General features: G+C 43.6%; 2 protein-coding genes across 12 annotated transcripts in view; one reads left to right on the top strand and one right to left on the bottom strand.

Annotated features, from left to right (window-relative positions):
• The window catches only part of Vps13b (vacuolar protein sorting 13 homolog B), a 728,055-nt gene extending 712,240 nt beyond the window's left edge, over positions 1 to 15,815 (top strand). For all 9 annotated transcript variants that reach the window (XM_087190742.1, XM_087190740.1, XM_087190746.1 and 6 more), the window contains 4 exons: positions 7,303 to 7,479; positions 9,672 to 9,774; positions 10,328 to 10,577; positions 14,286 to 15,815. In XM_087190742.1, coding sequence (XP_087046868.1) covers positions 7,303 to 7,479; positions 9,672 to 9,774; positions 10,328 to 10,577; positions 14,286 to 14,534 — 779 coding nt within the window. In that variant the 3' untranslated portion in view covers positions 14,535 to 15,815. The remainder of the gene's footprint in view (positions 1 to 7,302; positions 7,480 to 9,671; positions 9,775 to 10,327; positions 10,578 to 14,285) is intronic.
• Positions 341 to 27,579, bottom strand: Cox6c (cytochrome c oxidase subunit 6C). Of its 3 annotated transcripts, none has more exons than XM_087190750.1 (4): positions 27,469 to 27,579; positions 26,433 to 26,556; positions 21,752 to 21,880; positions 341 to 564 (listed from the first exon to the last, which is right to left on the bottom strand). In XM_087190750.1, exons 2-3 carry the CDS (start codon positions 26,544 to 26,546, stop codon positions 21,767 to 21,769), a joined length of 228 nt encoding a protein of 75 aa, XP_087046876.1. In that variant the 5' UTR covers positions 26,547 to 26,556; positions 27,469 to 27,579; the 3' UTR covers positions 341 to 564; positions 21,752 to 21,766. The 3 variants fall into 3 exon arrangements, with proteins under 3 accessions (XP_087046876.1, XP_004850216.1, XP_087046875.1); XM_004850159.3 differs by lacking the exon at positions 341 to 564 and adding an exon at positions 17,319 to 17,439 and having other exon boundaries at positions 27,469 to 27,578; XM_087190749.1 differs by lacking the exon at positions 341 to 564 and adding an exon at positions 19,801 to 19,980.
• Between the last annotated feature and the right edge of the window lie 305 nt (positions 27,580 to 27,884).

Raw genomic sequence — 27,884 nt, forward strand, 5'->3', positions numbered from 1 at the left:
GCACAATGGTGTCCACACCAGGACAGCAGCATTCAGCTGTTTGCTTTTGGCTGGGAGTGACAGGCAGCCCCCCTGAAGCCCTCACTCCCGCTCCCTAAGTCCTACAGCCCTTGAGTGACATCCCAGTGTCATGTAAACCTGGGTAAGGAGCCTGCGTCTCCTTTCATGTAATTTTTATTTATGTTGAGATCAGCCTGACTCAGGGTAATTATTGTTTGTCCAGCAGCCGGATGGTGTGGTTAGAGGTGAAGATTTCTATGGATGTTTCAAAATATTACAAATATTTGAAAATACAATCCTCTGGAAAACTCTACTTTAAAAGAAGCCTCAGAGCTCAAAGTATAGTGCAGGGTTTCCAGGGTAATTTTGTTTATTTGCTTACAAAGAAATTTGAAACTGTACTGCTTGGCAACCTGCCTTCCACAAGTCTGAGGGAGTATGTGCCTCAAAGAGATCAAAGTGACCACAGCAGTGCAGAGCACAGGGGAGAAAAGATGAACTTGAAAGTCTTCATTCTCTCTGTCTTCTGTTCTCTGCAGCAGCTCAGCCTGCAGTACAGCCAGGCTATGGAAGGAAGTGATAAAATGTTACAAGAGCAGGTGGAGTCCCTAGAAATTAGTGAAGTACTAACAGTCAGTGGTATGGTGCACTGTCATTTGATAATGCATGGGAACAGGGAGGCTAGTGGCCTGCTGGGCAAAGGAGCAAGCTGCAGGTGGTGGGACTCCTTTGGAGGGTGGTGTGTGGAGGCCGTGTCCCTCAGGATCCCAGGCCCCAGCCTGGGCTTCATGGCATTGAGCATGTTCTTCCCAGGCCTTGGGTTTCTGCTTCATAAACTGGAGCTGGTTATGCTATTGTTAGAAGTAACAAGGGGTGTTGGGCAGACAGAACCTGTTATATTATATCACGGCAACAAAAGAACTGTAAGAGATACGTGGTTTCAAAGAATGTCCTGGCAAAGAGAGGCATTTGAGCAATGACAGCCACATTCTTGCTTTAGTTAAGTCCAATGAATTCAGTTCCTATACCCAAAGAAAGTACCAGGGAGGTTATCTTGGGATCCCCGAAGTCATCATTTTGGGACTTTAGGATGGCTTTATTCTAAGAATTGTAGGCTTGAGTGCCCTCTACTCTTGGCATGAAAGCTTCCTTCCCACACCCAAGCTCTTCCTGGAACTTCCAGGTGAAAAGGTAACCTGAGCTACAGGCTGTCCCTACCCTCATCCTAACTCCCTTCTAGCCTAAGGATTCTGTTCCCTTACTACCCAGTGAAACCCCCAGCGGCTTACTCAGCTTCCACTGACTCAGAGTCACCTGCTGGTAGGGATCAGGCGCTGAGGAGCCCCGAATCTGCCCTGCTGAGGTCACCCTCAGCCATGATGTCTGCTGATAGAGTTTAAAGTCATAAAGCCGTGAACTCAATGTGGTCGTTGTGTCTCATGTAACTTCATCCACACTCTCTGCAGAAATGGTAGTGGGCCCATGATGTTTGGTGCACGTCAGGTCATTTCTAGATTCTGTGGGTTCTAGGGTAATAGAAACCCCTCAGTACGCACAGACACCTGCAACACTGGCCTGCCTGCTCCCGGGGAGCTTTGGTCCCAGCCTGGCACACACCAGAGCAGCCAGAGTCCATGACGGGCACCTTCGCCTTGGCCCAAAGCAGCATCTTCTCCAAGAGATCAAGAGCCTGTCTGTGCCTCACAGAATCTCTGGGTTATCTCAAAATTCTGAGCCTACAATGACCAGATATGTGACAGAAAGGATAGGAGGAGGAGGAGGAGCAACCAAGTCTCCTCTCTTCAAAAAGTATACTTGTCACCACGTCACTCATCCCTAGAAATGGTGTTTAAAATTGCCAGATGCAGTTAAACCTAATTGAAGTTAGTGATTAAAATATATGATGAATGTTTAAATTCTTTTTAAATGTTTTACAGTAAAATACATTGCCGTTAATCCCCTTCAGAGTACTCCCCTTCCATTCACATACACTTATCCCACCATTTTTAGTCCCATCATTCTTGTCACTTTCTGCAGCAGTTCTAGAAATCCTCTTTTGTGTCTTTACAACATGTGATTAAGAGAAGATTCAAAATGGCTGAATAGAGGAGTCATGTGGACGTACTCAGAGAAAATCAACATGTGATTAAAAACAGTGAATGCTGCTGCCAAGTGCCATCCAAGGGAAAGACAGGCTCATAAAAGCATTGCAGTGTGTCCTCATCCACCTTGTCCCCCAGATCTGGCACCAGGTGACTTCTGGCTTTTCCCCATGTCAAAATGACCAGGAAAGGGAAACATTTTTAATCAATTCAGGACATCCAGGGAGTCATAACAGTTGCAACTAAAGACCTTCACAAAAGAGGACTTTCAGAACTGCTTCAGAAAGTGGCAAGAACGATGGGATAAGTGTGTTTGAAGTGAGAGATTCGTGACAGGGTATCTTTTACTGAAATAATTTTTTATTTTAAGCATTCATAATATTTTCAATCAAATCATATAATAGTTTGAACCCCAGAATAAGGAATTGAAATTGTACTTGATCATTTTCTTTCTTTATAAGATGGAAACTATAAAAAAATATACTTAAAGAACATACTGGGTGACAAAGCACTTTCACAGGTATCATCTTACTTGATCTTCACAAACTTAGCCATGGGTGAAGCTAGTGACCGCCCAGATCAAACCTCAGGAAGTGGGGGAACCTGGGCCTTTCTACCATGTCACCTACCCGAGGAGGGTTCTAAGCCTGAGAACCATCCAGACTGGGAGAGACTTCACAGTTGCAAGTTCTAGGGTAGAAAGAACACACTTCCCTTGAATGTGCTGGGTTCATTGGGCCTCTCAGCCCTGCCTCCCTGTCCTGGGGTGTTGTGAGCATTTGAAAATCAAATGCAGACGTTAGCTGCCATGCTCACCTGGCCCTAGCTCAGGAGGAGGAAAAGTGCCCATGAGAGAGACCACTGAGGCTTTGGCTGAGTTCCCCGGCAGTTCTCAAAAAGCAACGGCTTTTGGGAAGACTGTATTCACCCTGCAGAACCACCAATAGCCTTGCCAAATCCACTTCCCCAAATACCCACACTTGCTCCTCTGCCCTGGCAGCTGTGCCGGGAAAGGCTGGTCAGCTCGGTGCCACCATTCCGCTGCATGGACCGGCTCCTCCAGACACCAAGGCCAGAGCAGCTGCCAAGTGCTGCAGTGATGCTGAGTCCCCATGAGCCCACACACTTTGGGGACCGTCTCAGAATCCCAACAAAACAGGCCTCTCCTTGGTGGTCAGGGGTTGCCCATCAGAGAATTACGGCCACTTTGACACGCAGCCTGCTGTCCACTGCGAGGTTGTTCGTTAGGCGCGATTTCAGGGTGACAGACCCAAGTGCCTCGTTCTCAGTTTGCACATCTGTTCTGGTTACCGGAGCTGCCTGGGGCTGCAGTGATGACCCCTGTGGATGTCACTTGTGTCTGGAATGGTGCAGCTGCACCTCTGCCCTTCTAATGGAAGAGGGCCCAAAATAAAATGACACCACAGGAGATCCCTGCCCAGGTGCCCTTGCCTGCTGCCTGCACCCAGTCTCAGCAGCTGAGAAGGAGCCCAGTGGTGCCCTCATTTCTCAGGGGTACAGAGGCGATGCCCCACAGCCTTCCAGGGCTTTGCCCCTGCCGCCAGGCCCTCCTTCCTGCCTCTTCCATCACATCACAGCCCTGTCCATGTGGCCCCCGCCCCCACCCATGGGCCTGATGCCAGCACGGCCCTGAGATCAGTTTCCACTGCTCACAGCATTAGAGCAGATTCAGAGCTCTGACAGGGAATGATTTACCAGCCGTAGGACTTAGCTGGATCCCACTGCATCAGTGAGGGCTCCCACAGCCGTAGGTGCAGCCGCTCCCCACTCCTCATCAGGCTTGCAGGGACCGCGCGCGAGCAGCTGCAGGTCTCTCCTGGCTTCTCCTCTCCCCTCCCTATCACAGAGGGACAGTTGCACCTGGAGACCGGGAAGCTGTTGGGGTGTGTGTGCCGGGCTAGCTTTTCCCCTCCCAGGGCCTGGCTCTGAGCGTGGGCAAGTGACTCAACAGCTCCTCTACCTCGTAGACTCTAACACCTTGTCATGGGGCTCCGGCTTCCCACTTTCCTAGCTGCCCCAGTCACAGTAACTGGAGCCTTCTCCTATGGTGAGTGACGGGATGGTGGAAGATCAAAGGCGGCTTTCACGGGAGGGACACCATTTGCACTTAAGCAGAAGTTCTCACCCTGTGGGGATGATCAGGGTGGTCATGCTGCAGGTTCCTTGTACAGGTTGGGGCTGCCACATGAAAGTGGCGGCAATTTTAAATGAGGTGACCAATCACCCTGTTTTTGGTTTGGTTTGGTTTGTTTTGAGACAGGGTCTTGCTGTATAGCCCAGGCTGGCCTTGAACTCAAAGCAGTCCTCCTGCCTCAGCCTTCTGAGTGCTGGGATTGCAGGCATGCATCACCACACCTGGCTTACCCCATCAATTTTAGAAGTTGTATTGAAAGCCACACTCGAGAAAAGATATTTCCACCAGAAATACTGGCAAAAATTTAATTTATTGATGAATTTATAATTACTTATCCATTTTATGTAAGCATGGAGACCTTTCAGAGAAATCACATAATAAAATGAGAAAGGCTTCATTCTTTAATTTGATGCTGCTCACTTTGAACTACTTGCTATGAAATGATGAAGAAAAGACCCAGAGTCCCTGCCTCCACTGCACTGCTGGTGTAGCTACTCTGACTCCTCGCCTTATAGGTGGGAACCAGAGGACCCGATCCCTCAGCCTCTGACAGAAAGAAGGGTCCTCCTAGCCCGAGGGCCAGCACTGGCAGTCTGAGGTGCTGCGAGTGACCCTGAGCCCAGGAGAGCCAGGGCAGCCGGGAGTATCTGCCTCGCCTCAGCCTGTCATTCTGTAGGCGCTGCTCTAGACTGGGAACGGAATTGTCACCTCAGCCAAAGCCTAGAGGACTAGAATCCTTGAATATTTCCTTTACATGTGACCTAAAGGAAAGAGCCTTTTGTTTGACTGGGTTTGGTCCATAGACTATTGCTTGCAATTAGCTGGCAATTAACTGAAAGAAACATAGACATCTCAAGAGACTGAATTAGTGCTATGGGATTTGATAGTACTAAAATTTCTATCAGGGCACTGCATTTTTGTATATCCTACCAAGTATGAGTTGAAAACAAGGGATTCAGAGCCAGTTGTGGTGGCACACATCTGTGATCCCAGCACTCAGGAAGCTGAGGCAGGAGGATCTCCATGAAAACAAGGAATTCTATCAAGAACTATAAAGAAATTTTTATGTCTGAGTTAAGGAACCCACTGTTCCATCATGAAAAAAGGACTACCAAGACCTTTTCTGAGACTCATCATTGGCCCTTGAGGTAAAAGGAGCAGGAAGGATGTGTCTAGAGGGGTGGCTAGAGAGTCCTTTCATTTGTAACCACCTTCATTCGGCTCAGGATGAAAAGTAATGGCCCCATTGTGAAACTGGTACAACAGATCCATGAAACAGGGTTTTGGTAGCTGTTCTGAAGTGAACAGTAAGTGACCAAATCTCAGTTGAAGTGAGAAAGAAGGAAGTTTTCTAAAATTGGCAAAGAGTCTGTTTTATTTTGTTTGTTGTTTTTGGTACCGGGGATCGAACTTGGGTCCTTGCGCTTGCGCAGCAGGCGCCGAAACCACTGAGCTAAATCCCTGGCCCATTTTGATTCTTTTTTTTTTTTTTTGGTACTGGGGATCGAACTCGGGCCCTTGCGCTTGAGAGGCAGGCGGCAGAACCACTGAGCTAAATCCCCCGCCCAAGTCTGTTTTATAAAGAGGACAAGTGAATCCAGGGGCTTATCAAAAAACATGGTAGATGTTTTAAATCTAAAAATTATTACAGTTAAAGACACACTACTATTAATCCCCCTCAAAATACTTTCTCTCACTTCAAACACACTTAGCCCTTTGTTCTTGCCACTTTCTGAAGTGGTTCTGGGGGTCTTTTTTTCCCCGTCTTTAGGAGGTGTGATCAAAAATGCGGTGAATACGATCCCTGGTACCAAAAAAAAAATTCAGTGAATGTTGCTGCTGCATGCCATCCACTGGAAAGACAGGCTCATAAAAACCTAACAATGTTGGGCTGGGGATTTAGCTCAGTGGTTCTGCCACCTGCCCCGCAAGCGCAAGGACCCGAGTTCAATCCCCAGTACCAAAAAAAAAAAAACAAAAAAACCTAACAATGTGCCCTCATCCACTGTATTCACCAGATCTGGCACCATGCAACTTCTGGCTCCTCCCAAAATCAAAATAACCATAAAAGGTAAACATTTTGAATCCACTCAAGACACTGAGGCAGCCATAACAACACAACTAAAAACTCCAATGAACGAGGACTTCCAACAAAAATGACAGGCTAAGTGTATTTGAAGTGTGGGGGGGTATTTCAGGGAATTAATGACGATGTGGCTTTTACTATAATAATATACATTTAAACATTCACCACATATTTCGATCATACAGCATAGCTTAGTGGGTAGGAGCAAAGCTCTGACTCAGGATCCTTGGGTTCAAACTCAGGCCCAACCACTTAACAGCTATGGGCCCAACCACTTAACAGACAATGCGTGACTCCTAGGGTTATGAAGAGTTAGTGATATCATAGGTGAAGCTCTGCTCAGTCTCTAGCACCTGAGTAAGCACTCAAGATAGACTAGTTATAGAGAAATAAATACTGTATCAATTATTACCCTTATTAAAGAACTGAATACATTGATCCTAATGAATTATTAAATAATTATTACTATCGAAAGCAAGAATGTAGAAAGGGGCTGCCACTTCCCTTTTTTTTTTGGTCCTAGGGATCAAACTCAGGTCCTTGCATTTGCACAGCAGGCGGCGAAACCACTGAGCTAAATCCCTGGCCCACCACTTCCCTTTTGTGCACCCCAATTGACTGAAAGCTTGTTAGGCTACACAAGTTCTCTCTCCTGAGGCCCATCCTTGTCCCTCAAAGGTGTTGCCTGATTTCTGAGGAAAGGCAAATGGGTAAAACTGGGGAAGAGTCTGATATGTATGGTAAACTTCACAAATCTTAACATTGTGTTTTGATGAATAAATGTCTCACATATGCAACCTTTGGTGTACTTAGATAGTTGGTAAATAAATGTATAGTAAAAATTTTTATAATGAGGGCAGGGATTCATTTTCAATCCAAATAAAACTGGATCCAGATCGGGGTTTCATTTTCTGAGGATTTTAAGCCTCTGTCCTTACTGAGGGCTTTTGTTATTTCAGGTGCAATTGCTGGAATAGTGGATCAGCCGATGCAGAATTTCCAGAAAACATCCGCTGCTCAGGCTTCCGCAGGACACAAGGCCAAGGGCGTCATCTCGGGTGTGGGGAAGGGACTCATGGGGGTGTTCACAAAGCCTATTGGAGGAGCTGCTGAGCTGGTGTCGCAGACCGGCTACGGTAAGGAGGTGGGAAATTGGCCCCTCGGACTTTACTGACTGATTTGCATTATGATACCAGGGCCCCTTAAGGTAGCCTGGCCTTTCACAAGGGAAATGGGTGCAAAATAATGGACAAATAGTAGCTGTCTTTCTTGCCTTCCTATGCTTGTTTACACAGAGTAGAACTGTGCTCCTAGTAAAAGGTAATAAAATTGTAGAGGCAGGAAATCAGTAACTTCAATTAGCAATTTCACACCAGACTGTGTGATTCTGTGTCACAGAATTTTTTTTACAGTATACTTAGTAAGATAGACTTTAAGCAGGGCATGGTGGCTCATGCCTGAAATCTCAGCACTCAGGAGGCTGAGGCAGGAGGATCACTGTGAGTTCAAGGCCAGCCTGAACTACATAGCGAGACCCTGTCTCCAAAAAAAATCAAAATAAAGTAAAATAGATTTTAATGAACAGTAACCAGTTAGAGGCTGAGAGCAGTATGGAGAATATATCGCACCAAAGAACGACTACTTTTCCCCCCATAAAAGACAAGCTACAAGGCAGGAAGAGCTCTGTGAGCAGCAGTGTGTCTGTGAAGGAGCAAGTGGGTTTGGACGCAGACCTTGGGCCAAGTCTTGTGGTCAGCAGAAGCAAAGGGCCATGGTCTGCAGCTGGAAGCCCCTTCTCCAACCCCACAGCTGGGAGACCTGCAGCTTGGGGCTCCCTCTGCTTGGCCAGTGGCGGCGCTCCAGGGCCTGCCCCTCCCAGTGCACAGGTGCAGTGGGTAATGTGAGGGAAGCACCTCTTGCCAGGCTTACCCTCTGCACTCCTGGCAGAGAACATTCGCTTCAGGAAACATGTGGCTGGGATTGTTACTTTTTACCAAATTGATGTCATCCTTTTGGTGTGAAGCGGCTAACTCGTACCTTAACCCCAGGAGGACTCACCCACTTGTCAGATCCCAGCCCTCTGCGACTGCCACTGGCCGAGCAGTCTGTGGGGCGGCATCCCACTGCCCACGTCCTGAACCTCGGGAGGGCTGGCAGGACGCAGCCAGGGCAGAGCGTGAAAGTGGTGTCTGACAGGGGAGGAGCAGGAGACCCGGGCCCGCCCCCAGCAGCCATCAGGAGCCTCCTGGGGCAAACAACAGGGATGGGGGTGATGTCCCTCTTTGCTCCCCACATTCCCACTTTATTTCTCTCCCTGTCCTGTGAATGATATGTTGGCTTGAAGGGAAACCAACAATAAGAATTGCTGCAGCTTTTTGAGGGAAAAAGTTAAAAACTGTCCCTTATCAAATGCTTAGGCCTTACACGTGAATAAAAACAGAATTCCCTTTGCTACAGACTCCAGTGAGGTAAAGCCAACTCATCCTTCATAAATCCTTTTGGTTTTGAAAGTACTATTGTCCCTCCTGGTGTTTCCCAGGGCTCAGGAACTCTGCCTTATATAAGAGCATCTCAGAGCAGAGCTTCACATGGCCTTTTTGGTTTCCATCACTCTTGTAAAACTTTTATTACCACACTGAAGGTTTTACAAACCACTAACTCTTAAGTCTAATGACTGTGCCTCATTTATAAACATTTACAAGCCCCCAGAAAGCACGCATGCTGTACCATCTTTGGTTCTGGAGAGTCTCTTTGGAGGCCTGTGTGGCTGCCACTGGGTGCCCTCATTTGGTGCTGGACCAGGAGAGTATGTAATAAAGCAGAGGCTCCGAGAGCACTCATAAATGTATATGGAATTGTATTTAACAGCTGGATTAAGTCACTTAACATTTAAATACTGAATCTAGGCAAACTATGTGCCTTTGTATGTATCTGTGTATGTTGTTTTTCATTTGACTGACCATATAGCACAGATAAAGAAGTGTTGGATTATTAAGCAAGGAAGTCAACTAGTGATCTTGACATTTTTAACACAAATTATAAATGATTGCAAGCTATTACTGATGACCAGCTGCCCTCAGGAGCACTGTACTTCCTGTAAGTGCTAGTCTATGCTTGGCCTATATAGCACATTCATATTGTAGTTTGTAGCCAATGTAAGATTGCCAGTGCTAAGAGGACTGTAATGTGTAGTGATCATCTGTGCACTTGTTTCCATCATTTTGGATCTGTAACATTTAATGGAGCGCTCTCAGCAGATGATGTCACTGCAGCATGGAACTGTTTTCCAGAAAACAACTGTAAAACTCCCTCGCTTCTCTTACCACAGGTATTTTACATGGAGCTGGACTTTCTCAGCTTCCCAAACAGCGCTATCAGCCAAGTGATCAACATGCTGACCAGGCTCCAAACAGCCATGTCAAATATGTCTGGTAAATTATTGAGAAACTTGTTCTACTTTACATCAACATTGTACATTAATCGCTCCTGGCTCACTGTCAAGCTAATGGCCGTGATTCCAGGGAGCCCAGGAGGACCAGCCATTCTCTACACTGGTGTCTTGGACAGTACAGGGCATCCTAGAGGCCCAGAGACAGACTACCGTTCCCAGATTTGAGACTGGCTGCAGAACTCTTTTCAATGGTAGCCACTCAGGGAGGTCACATATTGGCTGAAAAGCCTGGGGCTGAGGCCAGGATTCCCTGTAGAACCAGCATTCTAATTCAGGGTATCATTTCTAATGGGAAGAAAAGAAGCTAAATGGAGCTGGTGGAAGGAAATCTTAGTCCCTAGGAGGAACTATGTCTGTTGACCAGAATTAAACTGACAGCATTTCAAACTAAAGTTAATCATCAGATGGGTGATGACCCTTTGCCCTTAGGAGCTTTGTGTAGGGTTCCCCCAGCTATTTGTAAGCAATGAGCACCAACAAGCAACTATATTTACCAAGCTGGCTGCTAGCCTCACTTTCCTCCTTTTATACAGGAAAATGCTTCAGTCTCTGGGCAGACCAGAAGTCCACATGGCTCTGGACGTGGTTCTGGTGAGGGGCTCAGGCCAGGAGCATGAAGGGTGCTTGCTGCTGACATCAGAGGTGCTCTTCGTGGTGAGTGTCAGTGAGGACACGCAGCAGCAGGCCTTCCCTGTCACCGAGATCGACTGTGCACAGGACAGCGAGCAAAAGGACCTGCTCACCGTGCAGCTCAGGCAGCCAAGAGTGGCCTGTGATGTGGAGGTATGGTTCAGATGTGGGTTCCTGGAGCTAGCTGCCTGGGAAGTCAGGACACAGGCCGACAGTTATGACTCAAAAGTGGCTGCTGGAGACCAGAAGTCTAGGAGGATGGTGGCAGGGGGGTGAGCGGGGTGCACTGTGGAAAGGTGTTGAAAGACCCACCCAGGTGTGCATGCGAACCCTGCATAGGAGCCCAGCAGGTACTAGAGGGACTCCTGGCCTGGGGCCAAGCCCTGTGAATCACACAGACTGCTGGTGGCATGGGGCTGGGTGCTGGAGTGGACAGCACAAAATGGCGGAGCTCCAAAATGAGTGAGCTGCTGCAGGAAGGGTGAGGAGCACCAGGACTTCCTGGCAGCTGCTCCACAAAGGAGGCCCCTGGTCTGTACAGACCCGGAGGTGGCTGCAGCAGGTCTGTGGGTACAAGAAAGGAATGCTGGAGTGAGGGGTGTCATGAGGGAACCAAGGCAAGGGCAGGCTGGACAAACTTCTTCCCTCTGTTCCCTCCAAGCCCAACCCGAAATTTCATTGGTCATAATGTTGTGAATACATCTCTCTCCTACACACTGATTTGTCTTCTGCAGCAGTGCTCCCGTTCCCATAGAATAATTTCCTGTCCCATAAGTAACACCGAGCACCTCCTAGAGGCAGTGCCTGGGCCCTTGGGCCAGTTTCCTGGCTCCACAGCTCCGGAGATGTAGTGGCTGCCAGTGCTAGCTCCTGGCAAACATAAGTTGACATGGAATAGATGCTCTCAAGTGGGGTACACACAGCAGCCAATGGAAAATGGCTCCATCTCCACCTCCCAGGTCCCTAACTGCTCACCCAAGAAACAGACATCTTGTTCCTTGTGGCAGGGTGGGGATGACCAGTGGCAAGCTGGAGCCTACTGGTCTCAACTGGGGACTAAGTGGCCCCAGCAAAGGACAGCAAATCCTGATTCCTTCGTTCATTATTTTCTTCCTGATATGGGAGCCTGTATCTCCCTCAAACCACTGTCTGGGTAAAATTATCTGCGATGGAAAGCAGCCAACCACAACTCTGTGATATCTCTAGTTTCTTGGTTCATAATCAGTCAAGGCTTTAGGCTGGGGGTTGGCCCAGGACTGTACTGCTGCTTTGAGTTGATGACTTTAGGGGAATAAGCAGAGGTCAGATGTCTGGGCTGATTTTATTACATCTGCAAAAACCCTTCTGATCCAGTTGACAGTAAGGCAGCAGTGATCTGGCTACAGGATTTGACAGGGGATAGTAGCATTATCTTCATGTCCTTAGTCCTTAATGAGAAACCTCTAAACCCCCAAGAATATGTGACTGTTGTTTTTCCTTAGTAGGCTTGGGAAATACTTCAGATCTTAAATTACTGACAGTGGAGATTCATCTCTTGCTGTTAAAACTACCTTTTGTTGTGATCCTTCTCTTTCGCACTTGAGGAGGGTACTGAGATGAAGTGTCATAACTGGAGAGGAAGAGACCTATTTCTCCAGGGTTACTGAGACAGCCAGAGGAAACACCCGTTCAAGTTGCCAAGGTTGAGACCATGGAATCAGAGTTAGAGGAGGAAGCACGGAAGCTCTAGATACCACACTCAAGAAAGATTTTCCTTTGATGTCCAGGAATAAAAGAGGGTTGGGGTTAAGGAGAGGCTAAAACACAGGCAGGAAGACAACTGAGAGTAGGAGCACTGCAAGACACTTCAAGACAAGCAGTGAGCTCACACACAGCAGCACCAGCAGTGCAGAGGTGGGATGTCCAGGGTGCCTCCACTCTGTCTCCTTGTCTCTCCCCTCAATTCATAAAAACTGCTGCCTAATCCTGAGTCCATGACCCATATCTCCTACTCACTCTAAAGAAAATTCAAGCCACAGAGCATTTGTTTGTGAGTCCTTCCTACTCTAATCCATTGTCTTCACTGTGGGAATGGAGGTTGCCCTGCCCTTGTCAGTACCTCCCAACATAGTCCAGACAGAGAGCTGGTTAGGCCTACGTGCTGTCTTCCAGTGACAGTCAAGAGAAGTATGTTAAATTCTTTATGGAAAATGGCTTTTCTGATTTATTGCTTTTGCCTGAGAGGCTAGGAAACAGCTCTTTTGAGTCTTGGAAGGAACTAATTTGTAGATGACATCATTCAGCATATTCAAATATGGCAGGATTCAGATTTTTTTAAATCAGCGTTTGCTTTCCTTGGTCAAATGCAACCATTTTTAGGGGTAATAATTGCTTAAAATGCCTGGCACGTTATTGAAATCCCTTATGAGAGGCTCAAAATGAGTCAGAAGGTCAATTTATTCCTTGGCCAGGTTCCTTTCACAACACGGTTTTTCCTGTGCTGCTGTTCAGGAGGAGCAATTAAGACATTGTGTATTCAGAACTTTCCAGCTGAATTCCAGCCCCATCAAGTGATATCAGAGCTCTGGCTTCTGCCTGGTGGTGCACAACTTTCATCTGCCTAAATCTTTGGGGGTCTCCATCATTTTCTTCCTCTAGCTTAAAAAAAATTTTTTTTTTTTTAGGGGCTTTTTTTTCACTTTTCTTTTTTGGTACCGGGAATCAAACCCAGGGCTTCATGCTTGCCAGGCAGGCACTGCACCACTGAGCTAAATCCCCGGCCCTCTAGCTTAAAAATTTGAGATCTGAACTGACAGATGCCAGACTGAACCCTCTGGCAGACCCCCTTTTCTATCTCTGCCATCTCACTGGCTTTTGCAGCTTTTGACACTTTTGACTGCAGTTTCTGGGCCCTATTCAGAAATAAAAGAAATTCTTTATATTGTCTCTTTTTTGAAAACTAAGAAGCCCTCAGTAAGACATCTGTATTTCTTCCAGAGTGGTCTTGCTGACATTCAGTAAGTAAAAATCACCATGAGGTCAGTGGCTACTTGCTTCTCACAGATGAGTGGCTTGTGCTGCAGACTCTGCCTGATCTACACACTAGACAAGACAACTAGGTGAGAATAATTTATAGCTCCAGCTGCCTTTGATGGGCGCTCAGAAAGTCTCACTTAAGAACTTAGGTAGTGTATCTCAGTTCACCTACTCCTTTCTCCTGAAGATGAGCCAGATGTTTATGAACCATAAATGTACTTTGCATCCTCCCTTTCTTCCATAAAAATTTCCTCTTCCTCTGCCCAGTTTTTGTTTTCTCCAGCTTTAAATTCTAGCATTTATAAAAACAGAAAATGTTACAGTCCAAAAGGCATTTATTTTTTTAATCTCTTTCTAGAGCCACTGGTTTGAACGAGATACTCTTCCCCATTTTCTGTCAAACTGAAGAGGTTTTATCTGAAGGTTTGCGAAGCCTAACAGGGCTTTTATTTCAGAATGCTGAGTATAATGGTGATTAGATTTAGAGGAAAGACATTCGTATTCTTTGTTCCAGGGCTGCTTGGTAAAGAGCAGTGACAGATGTTTTAATAGTAAGTACAATGTTATCAAATCGTCAACTTCAAACATGGGAGTTTTACTCAACACCAGATGCTTATTCAAAGGAGGCTGTCTTAAGTCTCACGCAGAGCTTTTGTTCTACTGCTAAAATCAGTGTTATTATTGCTCATCTCAGAGGAAAAATGAAAGCACTGTTTCGGACAAATGGCTTTATTAGATGACCTAAGAGGCATCGTGTTCTAATGTATCAAGAAAAATAAAAGGAATAATTTTACTGTGTAAGTCTATTGTACGGGTTTGGCAGCTAATGAATGTTTTGGATTGCAGGTGGATGGAGTCCGAGAGAGACTGTCAGAGCAACAGTACAACAGACTCGTGGACTACATCGCAAAGACATCTTGTCACCTGGCCCCCAGCTGCTCTTCTATGCAAACACCATGCCCAGTGGTGGCTGTGGAACCTCCCCCCTCCACTGTTAAAGCATACCATTATTTGGTTGACCCACATTTTGCTCAGGTTTTCATTAGTAAATTTACCATGGTAAAGAATAAAGCCCTGAGAAAAGGGTTCTCTTGAGTCCCCAATAAGGTGTGGATTTCTAATTATGCAACTTTTTGAAACAAGAAATCTAGTTACTCTGCAGTCAACATGGACACAAGGCCAACACTTTTAATTATAATTTTCTAGCCACTTATAAAAATTATAATTTTTCACCAGGGATATAGCTCAGCGGCATAGTGCCTGCCTGGCAAGTGCAAGGCCTTGAGTTCAATCCCTGACACTTTCCCCCCAAATTATTAGATTTTTGCCCTTTTTCCTTTTAAGATGGAGTGACCAAAAAAACTGTTCCTTTCCCACTGGGAAACAATGAATAGAATCCTGTATATGCTGTTTTTACCAAACATGGAAAATGTGTTCCTTTTTGCTCTATAATGCCACTTCCTAAAATTTCCATGATACTTATGTTAATGCTTTACAACAAAATGATTAGTCATTAGAATGCAGTTTCATTTCCAGTTGCATCCACTTAGGAGACACTGAGACACCACCTCTGCCTAATACATCCTTGTCTGCAAAGGTTTGGATTCTTTAAATGAAATACCTAGGATTCTGTTGCTTAACTTGTTAAATTTGTCATTTAGCTGCTATGTATATTCCCTCCAAAGTCTCTGTTCTGTATTGAACTTTTCAAATACTTCATGTCTGTTTAGGTGCATTTTGGAAAGCGTCTTTTCTAGTTTTTCTAAAGAAGATCCTTTGATATCTACCAATAAAAACAGACCCAAAGTGTTCAGGTGAGATAATTGCTAGGAACTCCCTGGTACTGAGAGGGGAGTCAAGATCCCTAATATTAATGCTACTAATGACATCAGTCCAGATAAGTGTTCTCTGCTGAACTGAAGTATGAACACATTCCCACTGTCTTCACATTATTTTACACCCAAGAATGGGTCTGACTCAAGAATTTGAGGTCAGCACATACCTTAAAATGTTCAGTACATATCTCATGGTCCATTTAAGTGAAGCATATCTACTGATTATGTGGTTTCAAACTTGGTCCTGTAACTTGTTACTTAAAATTGTGAAATCTAAGAAAATACAATTTCAAAGGGTCACTGATCTATTAGTCTCATAGGATGGTGAGAAGTCTTCACTCTATCACTGTTCCTGGAAAGGAAGACTGCTAATGGAGAATTCAGGCTGAATATGAAGGAAGGCTTGTTTATGTAATACTCATTTCAGGAGAGGGAGTTTGTCAACTTCAAGAGAAATTATTTTTAAGAATGTAAATATATACTAATTGTTGTATGTTTTATGGTAATTTTGCATAGTTATAAAAAATTGTTTAAAAGAAAACTGGGGTTTTTTTTTGCCGGGGCAGGGGGGAGCGGTGGTCACAGTGCTAGAGCAAACTTAGGGCCTCCCAAACACTGGGCAAGTGTTCTACCACCACACTGCATGCTCAGCACAAAAGGTTTTCCTGAGGGGCTGAGGATTTAGCTCAGTGGCACAGTGCCTCCCCTGCAAGCACAAGGTCCTGAGTTCGATCCCCAGTACCAAAAAAACCAAGGTTTTCTTGAATTACTGACCATACATGAGTGTATATTGTTACAAGTTTTTACCCAACTCATATCATGGGATTCAAGAATCCTGCACAAGAAATAACTTATCTGAAAGTAACAATCCATGATTAAACTAGCTTTGGATAAATGTAACTTTAAAGCTCTGTGGTATCACTTTAATCACAGCAATTAAAGAACAGCTGAAACCTCTGAAAAGGTTACCACACTGTTTAATCATTACCAGACATTACTCAAGTCAAGTAAAATGACTGTTTTTCTGGATACATTCCAATTCTACACGAGGCATGATCAAAAACTACAGTGAATGTTAAACTTTTTTTAAAAATAAATTGGGCCGGGGATCTAGCTCAGTGGTTCCAGCGCCTGCCTCAACAACCGCACGGTCCCGAGTTTGATCCCAGTACCCCTCAAAAACATATATAAATTATAATAAAAGACACATTGCCATTAACCCCCTTCAAAATACTACCATTCACTTTGAACATACTTATCCATCATTCTTGCCACTTTCTGAACCAGTTCTGGCAGTACTCTTTCATGAGTATCTTTAGTTACACTGTCATGGCTGCTTAGATGTCCTGCATCAATTCAAAGTGGTTATCTTTCATGGTCATTTTGACTTTGGGACAGAGTCAGAAGCCACATGGTGCCAAATCCAATGAATAAAGTGGTGAGGACATGGCCTAAGATTTTTATGAGCCTGCCTTTCCACAAGTGGCAAGAATAAAGGGATAAGTGTGTTCGAAGCAAAGGGGAGAATTCTGAAGGGGGTTAATTAATGGCAGTGTGTTTTTTATTATAACAAATATATTCACAGCTAGGCGTGGTGGTGCACACCTGTAATCCCAGCACTCAGGAGAATCACCAGGAGTTCAAGGCCAGGCTGAACTACATACCTAGATCCTTCTTTAAAAAATGAAACAAAAAAGTTATATTTGCTGTATATTTTGATCACTCCCTATATATATAGTAGTTCTTTAATCAATTTTAAGAATTTCTCAGTAATTCATTTTGATTTTTATCTATCTAATGGTAGCAGGGCTACCAAATAATGGCAACGAAGCCCAAGTACAGAACTGATTGGAAGGACTGTCTGTCCCTCCTTACAGACTCCTCGAGATCCCTTCAAAGCCATGACTTAGGAGTACCTCAGTTATCAATACAATTAAAGATGTGTTAAAAAAATGAAATACTTTGTTACCACCATAAAGTTCACAAAGTTAAAATCTCTAGTTTTAAGTGATCTAAATTACCGGTAAGAATAACTGAGCAAAGATTTACTGTCCACACTGGTGTTTATTTGTCATGAGAACTATTCTTTAGTCGATATTTTGATGTTTCACAGTTCAGGAACACTTATCAGTGACAAGTGTCTATGGAACTCTATCCAAAGTAACCTATGGAAAGAAAGACAATGACTAAGTTAATGATAAACATTCTCAGAACTGACCATCTCTGAGATCAACTGATGCCTATTTATTCAGTGGACTCCATGTTCCGATCACTCCTGCCCCCCGAAATCCAGTTCAGGTTACCTGGGCTCTAGGTTCACCTTCCTCCAAACTGCCCAACCACTCTCACTGAAGTCTTCCATTTTGAGCATACCACACCATGCTCTTGTTTTTTGCTTTAACAAATTCAGCTCTTTTCTTTCTCGAGTCTAATTCACCCCATTCTCTCTCATATCTATACAATGTCCTTAACCTCAAAGTTAAAACAGCAATGTTATGCATTATAAATACAACTATTAGTGTTTCCTTAAATCATCTTTCCTTTGGTCTTTATCCGTGAAATTAACAGGTCATTCTGTATAAGACATTCTTTATTTCCTATAATTTCTTTGTCATCTTATGAATATCATTGATAATGGACACAAGAGCCTATGGCATGAAAAGCAATTTCTAACCATTGAAAAATAAAGTTCTATTTCTCTACTAGAATTGTAAAATACCTGAATGTGAATACTTGAGCACACACATCTATCTACATTTCAAATATTTCCTGAAGACTGACGAAACATAGAACACTGTAGAATCAAATCTATTAGTCAAAAGTGCCTCATAGTCTAAATTACCTTTGAGTTATTTAGAAAACTGATCTAAGTCCAGTACAACAGGTTTTTTTCCTGCTGCAGATCTTGGAAGATATATACACACATACAGTTTTTTTCAGTGCACCTGACATGCTTATTCGGGAATAATCTGCCTAAACAGTAGGTTCACATTCACCATGTCAGACCAAAATGGTAGATGCTCTATAACCATTTAGTGTCTCCTTCTTGTTTTTTTTGTTCAGCTTAAGTTAAATACATGCCTAAGACTCCAAAATATGAACAGTCCCTTTAGGCACTTGATATATCATTTCAAACAATTCAGTGGATGACCTTCATTAGGACACCAGTCAGCCCTTTTCTAGATGAAGAACCTTAAATCATACAAACTGTCCTGAGACAAGGACCTCGTGGATGATCGTCTAAGCCAGGATGTATGAAAAAAGCTAGGAAGTCAATCACAGACAACCATCTTAAGAAACCGTAAAAGGAACCTAAAAAACTGTTCTGTTTTTTTTAAAAGTCACTTCTAGGAAAATGATTTTTTTCATGTTGCCAATCTAGCAATAGTAAAACTGAAATGATTTTGAACATAAATAGTAACTTTTAAAAAATGTAAGCAATAGACAGTGGACTACAAAGCTTCAGACCCGTCCCCCCACATTCCTCCTGGAAATAATGAATAAACAGTATGTGGACCAAAGTAGTTTTGTGAGAAATGAAGAAACCAGTTAAACTGCAGCAAACAATTGAACACTTAGCCGAAAGGTAAATTTTGGGGCAGTGATGACAAACCTATAGCACACGTGCCACAAAGGTCGGTCTGTATCACTGAAGGCTTAAAAAGTTTGTCATCACTGTTTCAGGGCATTTTTGCTCCTACCTGTCCTACTCCACTGCAGTACAGAGCAATCAAGATGAAACAACCCAACTCTTGGCCCCTCGCTCAGGATAGAAGAGTAGAGCTGGCTTACAACACACTGGCTCACCTGGGAGCTGCTCTAGGCACTGGTTTCTGTCTTGCTGACTTGGAGCACTAATAGGAACAGTGGACAGTTTGAATACTGGGTTGGAAACAGAAGAAAGCAAAGGGTGATGCCACAGCATGAGAGCTGCCAAGGTGTGGGGGGGGGGTGCACAGGAGGAGGAAACTCTTAGGAAAGTTAAGGAAGGCTTACGAGCAACTGTGTGTATATATAGGGAAAGTGGAACAAAAGCATATGTACAGTCCCAGGGAAGATACAGGCTTACAAAGAGAGAACCCTGAGCCTTTGTGCCAGGCTAATGAAGGTCTTCCCATGCACACAGCGAGTCTACATAGAGAGAGGTGGTTATTTTTCAAAGGCCCACATTAACAGACTGATATGAGGGATACAAAGAAACAAGGCTTTGCTTCCAAGAAACAAATCTCCACAAATAAAATGTAAAAAAACCAAAAAACACACTGGCCTCTGATTTGACAAAAACTTAAAACTATCCACAGGCATGGTGCCAATGCCTATAATCCCAGCACTCAGGCAGCTGAGGCAGGAGGACTGCTCCAAGTTCAAGGCCAGCCTGGGCTCCATAGTAAGTTCAAGGCCAGCCTGAACAAACAGCGAGACCTTGTCTCAAAAAAAAACCCCTTAAAGTTCTCCTAAATATGCCCAATGAGCTAAAAGAGGACAACTAAGCAAAATCAGGGGAAAAAATGAAAATAACAGATAAATCATTTTAAAATTAATTTTATTGGAGACAAATTATTAAAAGAACCAAACCAATTCCAAAATTGAAAAATACAGTAATATAAACAAAAATACTCATTTGGGGAGGTGTCTCAAAAGCAGACTCAAACTGGCAGAAGAAACCAATCAGCAAACTTGAAGATGGATCACTGGCACATATCGGTCTGAAGAGCACAAAGAACAAACAATGCAAACAGAGCCTAAAGGACTTGTATAACACCATTTAGGAGGCCAACGTATGTAATACAGAAATCTCAGAAAAGGACAGAAAGCTTATTTGAAGAAATAATGGCTGAAAACTTCACAAATATGAAGAAACAGAATGGAAATATAGCTAGCTCAACAAACTCCAAGTACATTAGGCAAAGACAATCTTGAAAGCAGCAAGAAAAAAGTGACTCATTGTGAAGGAGGGAGCCTCTGTAGAAATCTTTCAGGCCAGAAGATTGTGGGATACATTTAAAGTGGTGGGAAAAAAATATCTGTTAACTAAAAATATTATATATGGAAAAGCTACCCTTCAAAAATAAGTAAGAGCTGGGTGTGGTGGCACATGCCTGTAATCCCAACACTCAAGACTGAGGCAGGAGGATTGATACCAGCTTGAACTACATAGCAAGACCCTGACTCAAAAAAAATAGTCTCAAGTTGAAAGAGAGATATCATTACTAGCACACCTATACTACAAGATATATTTCCAAGAAATAAATCAGACACTTACATTTAAATATACTGTTTCTCTTGTGTGAGGCTTGTTTAGATGTCCCCTGAAAGCCTTTTGTGGTCATAGGTGAGGATTTTTAGAGGTGGCTGGATCCAGAGTGTGTGATGCTGGAATTATTCATTGTGTGTAAGGGAACTAGGATTAAGGGTGTGAGCGCTACCCACCCTAAGTAGCCTGGATAGATGCTGTTTAGGTCCTTGTTGCTTTTGCTACCTTCTGCCTGTCTGCCACGCCACCTTATCTTGGAGCCAGTCTTTATGGACAGAAATCTCTACAAACTGAGCTAACTAAACCTTTCCCCATTTAACTTTGGGTGTCAGGTATTTTGTCTCAGCAACAAGAGAAAAGTAACTAAGATTAGTTACTTACGGGAGGGGAAAAGGAAAGAAGTGAAAAGGAAAACAGAATGGAAGGAAAAAAATGGAAACAAAGCTGAAAAGCAATCAACAGGATATAGAAATGGCCAATAAACACATGAAATGATGTTCAATTAAAAATCATTAGAGAAATACAACCCAAAGCACTAAGAGATCTCACCCATTAGAATGACTACTATTAAAGGAAAAAAAACAGTAGTATATATGACCATACAGAGAAACTGGAACCCTTCCTTGTGTACTGCTGGGAGTGTAAAATGACGTAGCTATGATAAATAACAGTATGTAAATTTCTTAAAAAATTAAAAATAGAACTACCCTATGCTTCAGCAATTTGGTTTCTGAATACACACCTAGAAGAACTGAAAGCAGGGCCATGAAGAGACATTTATTTGTATACCTATGTTCATAGATAAACTGTAGTATATATAAACAATATTATTCAGTATTAAAAAGTTGGGAAATTAGGAAGTGCAAGGTCCTGAGTTTGATCCCTGGTAGAGCAAAAAAAAAAAAAGTTGGGAAATTCTGACATATACAACATGGGTGAACCTCAAGAACATTATACTAAGTAAAAGAAGCCAATCACAGAAAGTAAAACACTGGTTGCCAAGGTCTGGGGCAAGAAGAGAATGGGAAGTGTTGTTTAATAGGTATATACAGTATCAGTTCTGTAACCTGAAGAGTTCTGAAGACTGGATGGTTACACACTAGTATGAATGTACAGTAGTTAATACCACAAAACTGTACAGTTAAAAATGGTTAAAACAATATATTTTACATTTTAACATAGCTAGAAACTGTTTTAAAAGTAATTTCAAATAACCATATTACCTTTTTATTCCTATATCACTTTGCACTCTGAAAGATACCAGCCTTCCTCATTTCTTCAAAATCTTTCATGGAATCATAATTTCTGTAGAAATCTGCATACGCCTTCTTTCTTGGTTCAGCCACACCAAACTAAAATGTAACACATACTATTATTGTGTATTTTTCAGGTTAGAAATTTAGTATCTAAAGACAATATAAATTACAATATACTTGTGGTTGTTCGTCCTTTAATTTGAACCCTACAACAAAAAGTGGAGTAAGTGAATAGGTGCAACGAAGAAAAATTAGTTTCATGGAAACTACACGGCATGGCAGCCCTTCTTGCCTAGGGACAGACTGTGCCTTTCACAGGGTGGATTGTATGTATATGGCTTGTATGTGTTTGGGTACTGGGGATTGAACTCAGGACCTTGTGCTTGCAAGGCAGGCACTGGAACCACTGAGCTAAATCCCCGGCCCCTATGGCTTGTATGTGTTTGATGGGAGAGAAGTACAGAGACTGGCAAGAGCCAGAGGATGATACCTCCAAAATTAAAAGGTGTTTGACAAACAGCCTTCCCTCCAAGTAAAGCCTAAATATTTCTACAACTGAGAAATGCAAAAATATTCTGCTTCAATTTAAGCCAAGTTTTACAAGTCTGAGTCTGACTTGGTAACTGCATCTCTCTGGAAGGCACGGGAAACTTACTATCTGACAAGAATAATTTGAGGTGATTCATATAATATCTAAAAGGAGGCACTGATCCTTTTTACAAATATGAGGAAATGGACCTGAGATAATGACTACTTTGAGAAAGCAGGCCTTCAAATAGCTAACATTGCAACATGGCGGGGGGGGGGGGGGGGCAGTGGTCATTTTGTTGGGATTTTACTTGTTTTTGCAGTTTCTGTGTATAAAGAGGAGGGATCAACAGAGAACAAATGAAGATTCCAAGAATGAAAGAGAAATGTGGAATTTAACTTGATCAAAGTCTAGGAAGCACTAGCTGGTAGGTGGCTGGAGCAGAATTCAAACCCATCTCTTGTCACATGGCAAAGGTTTGATTCTGCACTAATCACTGCTTAATGGGTTTAATGAGTGAGTAATAATACAACCTTAAATCTCAAGATACATATAAAAAACAGTAAAAATTCAAGTGCCAATCCATATTAGTGAAGGTGTTACAGAAATTCACAGAATCACATTATTTGATGAAATAATGCAGGTAAGAGCCTTCTACCAGATGAGTTTTACTGCTTTACTTCCTATTCAAATTCCCAATTTCTTCTTGTAATAGGCCAAAAGGAAAAAGCCTCAACGCTAGTCTCCAAACTGAAGTGGGCTGAGGCCTATCAATACCTGTGATTTTCTTTTTTAGTAAGTTTTCTTGAGGCAGGGTCTCACTACGTAGTTCAGGCTAGCCTTTGGTGGTTAACCTTATGTATCAATGTGACAGGTTAAGTGATGCACAGACAGCTGGTAATACATTATTTCCAGGTTTGTCTGTGAGGGTGTTTTGGGGAGAAATTGGACTAAAGATCCAACCTCACCAATGTGAACAGGAGGGCCTGAATAGAACAAAGACAGTGGTGGAGTAAACTCTCTCCTAAGCTGGGATACACATCACCTTCTGTCCTCTGGAGCTCCTGTCTTCCAACTCTGAAACTTAGACCAGCAGCGTCTCTTTCTCCCAGGTCTTTGCACTCATATTGGGAGCTATACTACCTGGGTCTCAGACCTTCAGACAGACTACATGACCTCAACAGCTACTTCGTTCTCCAGTATATAGATGGAATATATACAACTTCTAAGCTCTCCATAAACATGAATGTACATACACACAAATACTATGCAATGATGAACACTTTGTTAGAACAAGAAAAATATTTCATTTAAACAATTATGGAACACCAAGGCAAAAAATAGCAAGTTGTTGTTAGCAACCCTAAGAAATGAAAGCAAATTAATTTTATAACCTTATCTAAATTTTGTCTATTACACTTTAAAATGAGAGTGGTTTTTTTAAGTCTGGAAAATAGAGACTTCAGGGAAGAAAAAAGACATAAATTATTGGGGCCCAGGGATTTAGCTCAGTGGTTCTGCTGCCTGCCTTGCAAGTGCAAGGACCCAAGTTTGATCCCCGGTACCAAAAAAAAAAAAAAAAATAGACGAAAGGATAAAGACATAAATTATCTATTTAGAGCCTCCAAGTTATGAGTAGCAATTATAGTATAGCCCAGACTCAACATTTTATATGATGAGCCTATACCTGAAGATTTAAAACAAGCCTAATTTATGACAGTAATCAGTTAAACTAAAATATGGGAAAGTCCATATTTGATATAAATGCCATTCTTCTGCCTCTTAAACCTAACTCATATTCATGAATGTAAGCTTGGTACAAACTTAACCAAGAATGATTTATACCAGATTCTTACCTTCATGTAAAGAACACAGAAGTTGACTAAAACTGAAAATAGGCCAAAATTTGGAATTTAAGGAGCACTAAATACTAGGTAGGGAAGACAAAGGAGATGAACATCTACTAAGACAGCCAAAAGCTGACTACTGAATTATTAAGAATCTGGATTCATTCCTTAATGTTTTGGGAAACTTCCTTCTAATCAAACACTAAAAAGCTAACTAGGCTCGAATACTTTGTTCCATTACCAAACATTTTTTTATTTTTCATCACAATGGACAGTCTGCCATGGATCCAGCTCTGAATATAAAAAGAGGAAATACAATTTAATAGAAAATCCAACGTGCCCAATGCTATAAAGCAGCCTGGTACAAAATGCCTGAGAACCCAGAAGAGAAGAACCAACTGCTCCAAAGAACATTTGAACAGGCCTTGAAAGACAAATTTGCCTGACAATGAAGTACAAGATATTCCTGGCATGTTCATAAGCATGGGAAAAAGCAGAGGTGGATAACAGCAAATACTGTAGCGGTGAAGGACTGCCAAGTTGGATGTATTACAAGTGCTGGGGTCACAATGGGAAGGGGAAGAACACATCAGAAAAGAGTCTTAGAATCAAGGGCAAGTTTTAGCCTTAGCCTTTGGATAAATGTGTTTCAAGTCATCAACAACTCATCAGTGGGACATGAAACCAACTTAGAAGTCTGAAGCCAGCACTTCAAAAAAAACAGAATAGAAAATATTAACAGGTTGTGACAAACTATTTCAGTTTTATGCACAGATACACCTATAAACTCTGACACATATGCGTAAGTTTGTTAACTGAATCACAATGCAATATAAGCCAGGCATGGTGGCATATGGCCTGTAAATGCAGCACGTAGGAGGCTGAGGCAGGAGGATGGATCACTGTGGAGTTCAAGACCAGCCTGAACTATATGGGGAGATCCTGTCTCAAAACAAAACAAAACAAAACAAAAAAACCAATGCAAACATATATTTGCTGTAAGTGAAAAGTTTCAAAACCACTACACACTAAAGAATGGGTAACCCAATGACATAAACACACCTATTCTGGTGGCTCCCAGTTAAAGGAGCAAGAATTCATACAAGTTATAAAGGCCTGAAATTTCATAACAGTGACATCAGAGACAAGGAAAGAATTCCCCATACTTTCCCATATACTCAACCTTTCTTCAATAAACATTTATTTCATACCCCTGCCTGACAAGTAAAGGGGTTATTTTTTGTGTTCGTCCCAAAGCATCGGCCCACTTAGTGCTTTTGTTTACTGTTCCCCCTTCCTCTTTGTTCTGTTTTGGTTTACAACTTCAGTATCCCCTAAAGCCTGTGTTCAGGTGCGGCCTGTGGAAGGTGAGAATGAGTTCAGTAGCTAAAGAAGCTATTAGGAGGTGGGTTGCTGGAGGTGATTTGGAAGGGTATATTCTTGTCCCTGCCTCCTCTCTTCACCCTTCCTTCTTCCTGGCTGCCAGAGAATTAGTAGCTGTCCTCGGCCCAGACCCTTTCACCATGCCTTTTCTGCCTTGAGACAGTGGATTATGAACTGAAACGTCTAAAAGCCATGAGCCAAAGTAAACCTTTCCTCCTTTAAGCTGTAGGTGTTGAGTATTTTGTTCCAGCAATGAAAGTGACTAAGTAGCTGGGGGTGGTGGCACATGCCTGTAACCCCAGCACTTGGCAGGCTGAGGCAGGAGGATCGCCACAGAGTCAAGGCTAGCCTGAGGTACATAATGAGTTCAAGGGCAGCCTGAACTACACAGTGAGACCCTATCTCAAAAAAAAAGAAAGTGACTAAACATTTGTAGAGGTTTCAGTCCACAGTTGGCTGGCTCCAAGGCAGAATGGCATGGTGGAGAAGCAGCTCACAAGGAGGCAGGAAAGCAGAGATCAAGGGAGGTGCCAGGGAGGGAGATAAACCCTTTCAGGCCACAACCCCCCACACATTTCCTCAACCAGAGGCCACCTATTTCAAAGGGCTATAAGAAGACATCTAGATAAACCAAAACACCAAGTTCTTGCTAACTTTCAAGGCTCAAATTCTACCTTTTCTTTATTTAAAAAAAAAAAAAAAGCTGGGCACAGTTGCTCATACCCGTAATTCCCGAACTTGGGAGGCTGAGGCAGGAGGATTACAAGTTCAAGACCTGATCTACATAGCAAAACCCTATCTCAAAAAACCACAATCAAACAAAATAAAATATATGTTAAAACTGAAAACACACTTCATGATCTTAAAACAAAAAAACAAACACATGTACCTTATAGAGAGTTGCAACTCCCAGGGAGACAATGAATGCTCCAACCATATGGATCCGCAGACGCCTGGCCAGAAGACCTCGCATCTGCGGTTTCGTCAAAGCACTGGAACTCATGTTTACTGTCCTTCACAGGTAAAACAAGGAAAAACAAAACACCTTAGAACAAAGTAAGAGATCTAAACAACTCCCCAGCAAGATGCAGGGTAACAGTGGACTGACTCCCACAAAGCTAAGGTGCTGAGTGGCTTATCCTGTAGCTCCCCCCAATACGCTGAACTACTCCCAAATAAACAAGGAAACTGGCATAACCAGTAACGAATCTATCATCAAAAACCACAAACACAAATCCCTCGCAACTACAGTTACAGACGCAAATGCACGTATAGCATTTACCCTTAAAAGCTTTTTCGGGACAACCCCTGAGAAGCGGAGGAACGTTGTCTGCCACGGTCACGGGGCAAACATTCAAACGCAGAAGGGAACCCAGCAGCTGCTCGGGCCTCCAGCTCCCCACCCTGCGGCCTCCTCTGGGACCCGCGGCGAGCAGGAAGGCTGCGCCGAGACCGGCCGGCGACGTCCTCCGGCTGCCCGGCTCTCGTCGCAAACCGAGCCCTTCGGCTAACACCCACCGAGCGCTGGTGTCCACGGAGCTTCGCCCACGCCGACCCCCCACGCCTCACGACTGGGTGAGGAAGAAACCAGTGAAGCCCTAAGGCCGGGTGGGCCAAACGACCTAGCCAACTAGCCAAGGTCACATCGACAAGGGAAAAGGCGTAGGGGGAACCGGCCGGGCCGGCCGCCTCACGAGCCTGCTGCCTCCTCCACGACCCGCCCCAACCCCCACCCCGGGTCACCGAAGCCGCCTCAGCCCGCCCTCCTGAGGCTGCGACAAGGGCGTGCGGGGGGCGACGCAAGAGAGACGTCCGGGGCTCCACCGCTGCTAGGATGCGGAGTCACGACCGCAGAAGCAGTCAAAGTGCAAAAGGTGGCAGTTGGGAGAATTTCAATGTGGAGAACAAACGCGACATCGACTCACCTCAACACCAGCGTCCTTCCCTACTGACGGAAAAAAGAGCTGTGTTTGAGCAGTGCGCAGACGCAGGGAGAAGACGTAACGACGGTAGCCGAAGGAGTTCAAAACGCCCCTGGCGCGCCTCCAGCCGTTCACAAGCAAGGCTCATCAGCCTAAAAGGAAAAAAAGCTCTCATGCTGCACACAGATTTGTTTTGAATTTATTAAGGAATTGAAAGATTTTTAATATTTAAGAAAAGCAATGTACTCTACAAATCATCCTGGGCCAAAGGATTGCCCAAACTATATATATATAAACCAACATTTTCATTATAACTACCTTGACTTGAATAACCATTTGGTTTGGGTGAAAAAGCCGACTTCGGGGCTGGGGATTTAGCTCAGTGGTTCCGCTGCCTACCTCTCAAGCACAAGGTCCCG

Source organism: Heterocephalus glaber, unplaced genomic scaffold, assembly GCF_053883595.1.
Source record: "Heterocephalus glaber isolate CG9 unplaced genomic scaffold, H.glaber_assembly_v1.0 deba00001555, whole genome shotgun sequence".
Taxonomy (NCBI): Eukaryota; Metazoa; Chordata; class Mammalia; order Rodentia; family Bathyergidae; genus Heterocephalus; species Heterocephalus glaber.

Excerpts from the sequence above, each read along its gene's own strand:
- Cox6c (XM_087190750.1), bottom strand. The coding sequence starts at position 26,546 with ATGAGTTCCAGTGCTTTGACGAAACCGCAGATGCGAGGTCTTCTGGCC. Across the intron at positions 21,881-26,432 it reads GAGTTGCAACTCTCTATAAG|TTTGGTGTGGCTGAACCAAG; the intron begins GTACATGTGTTT and ends GTTACATTTTAG.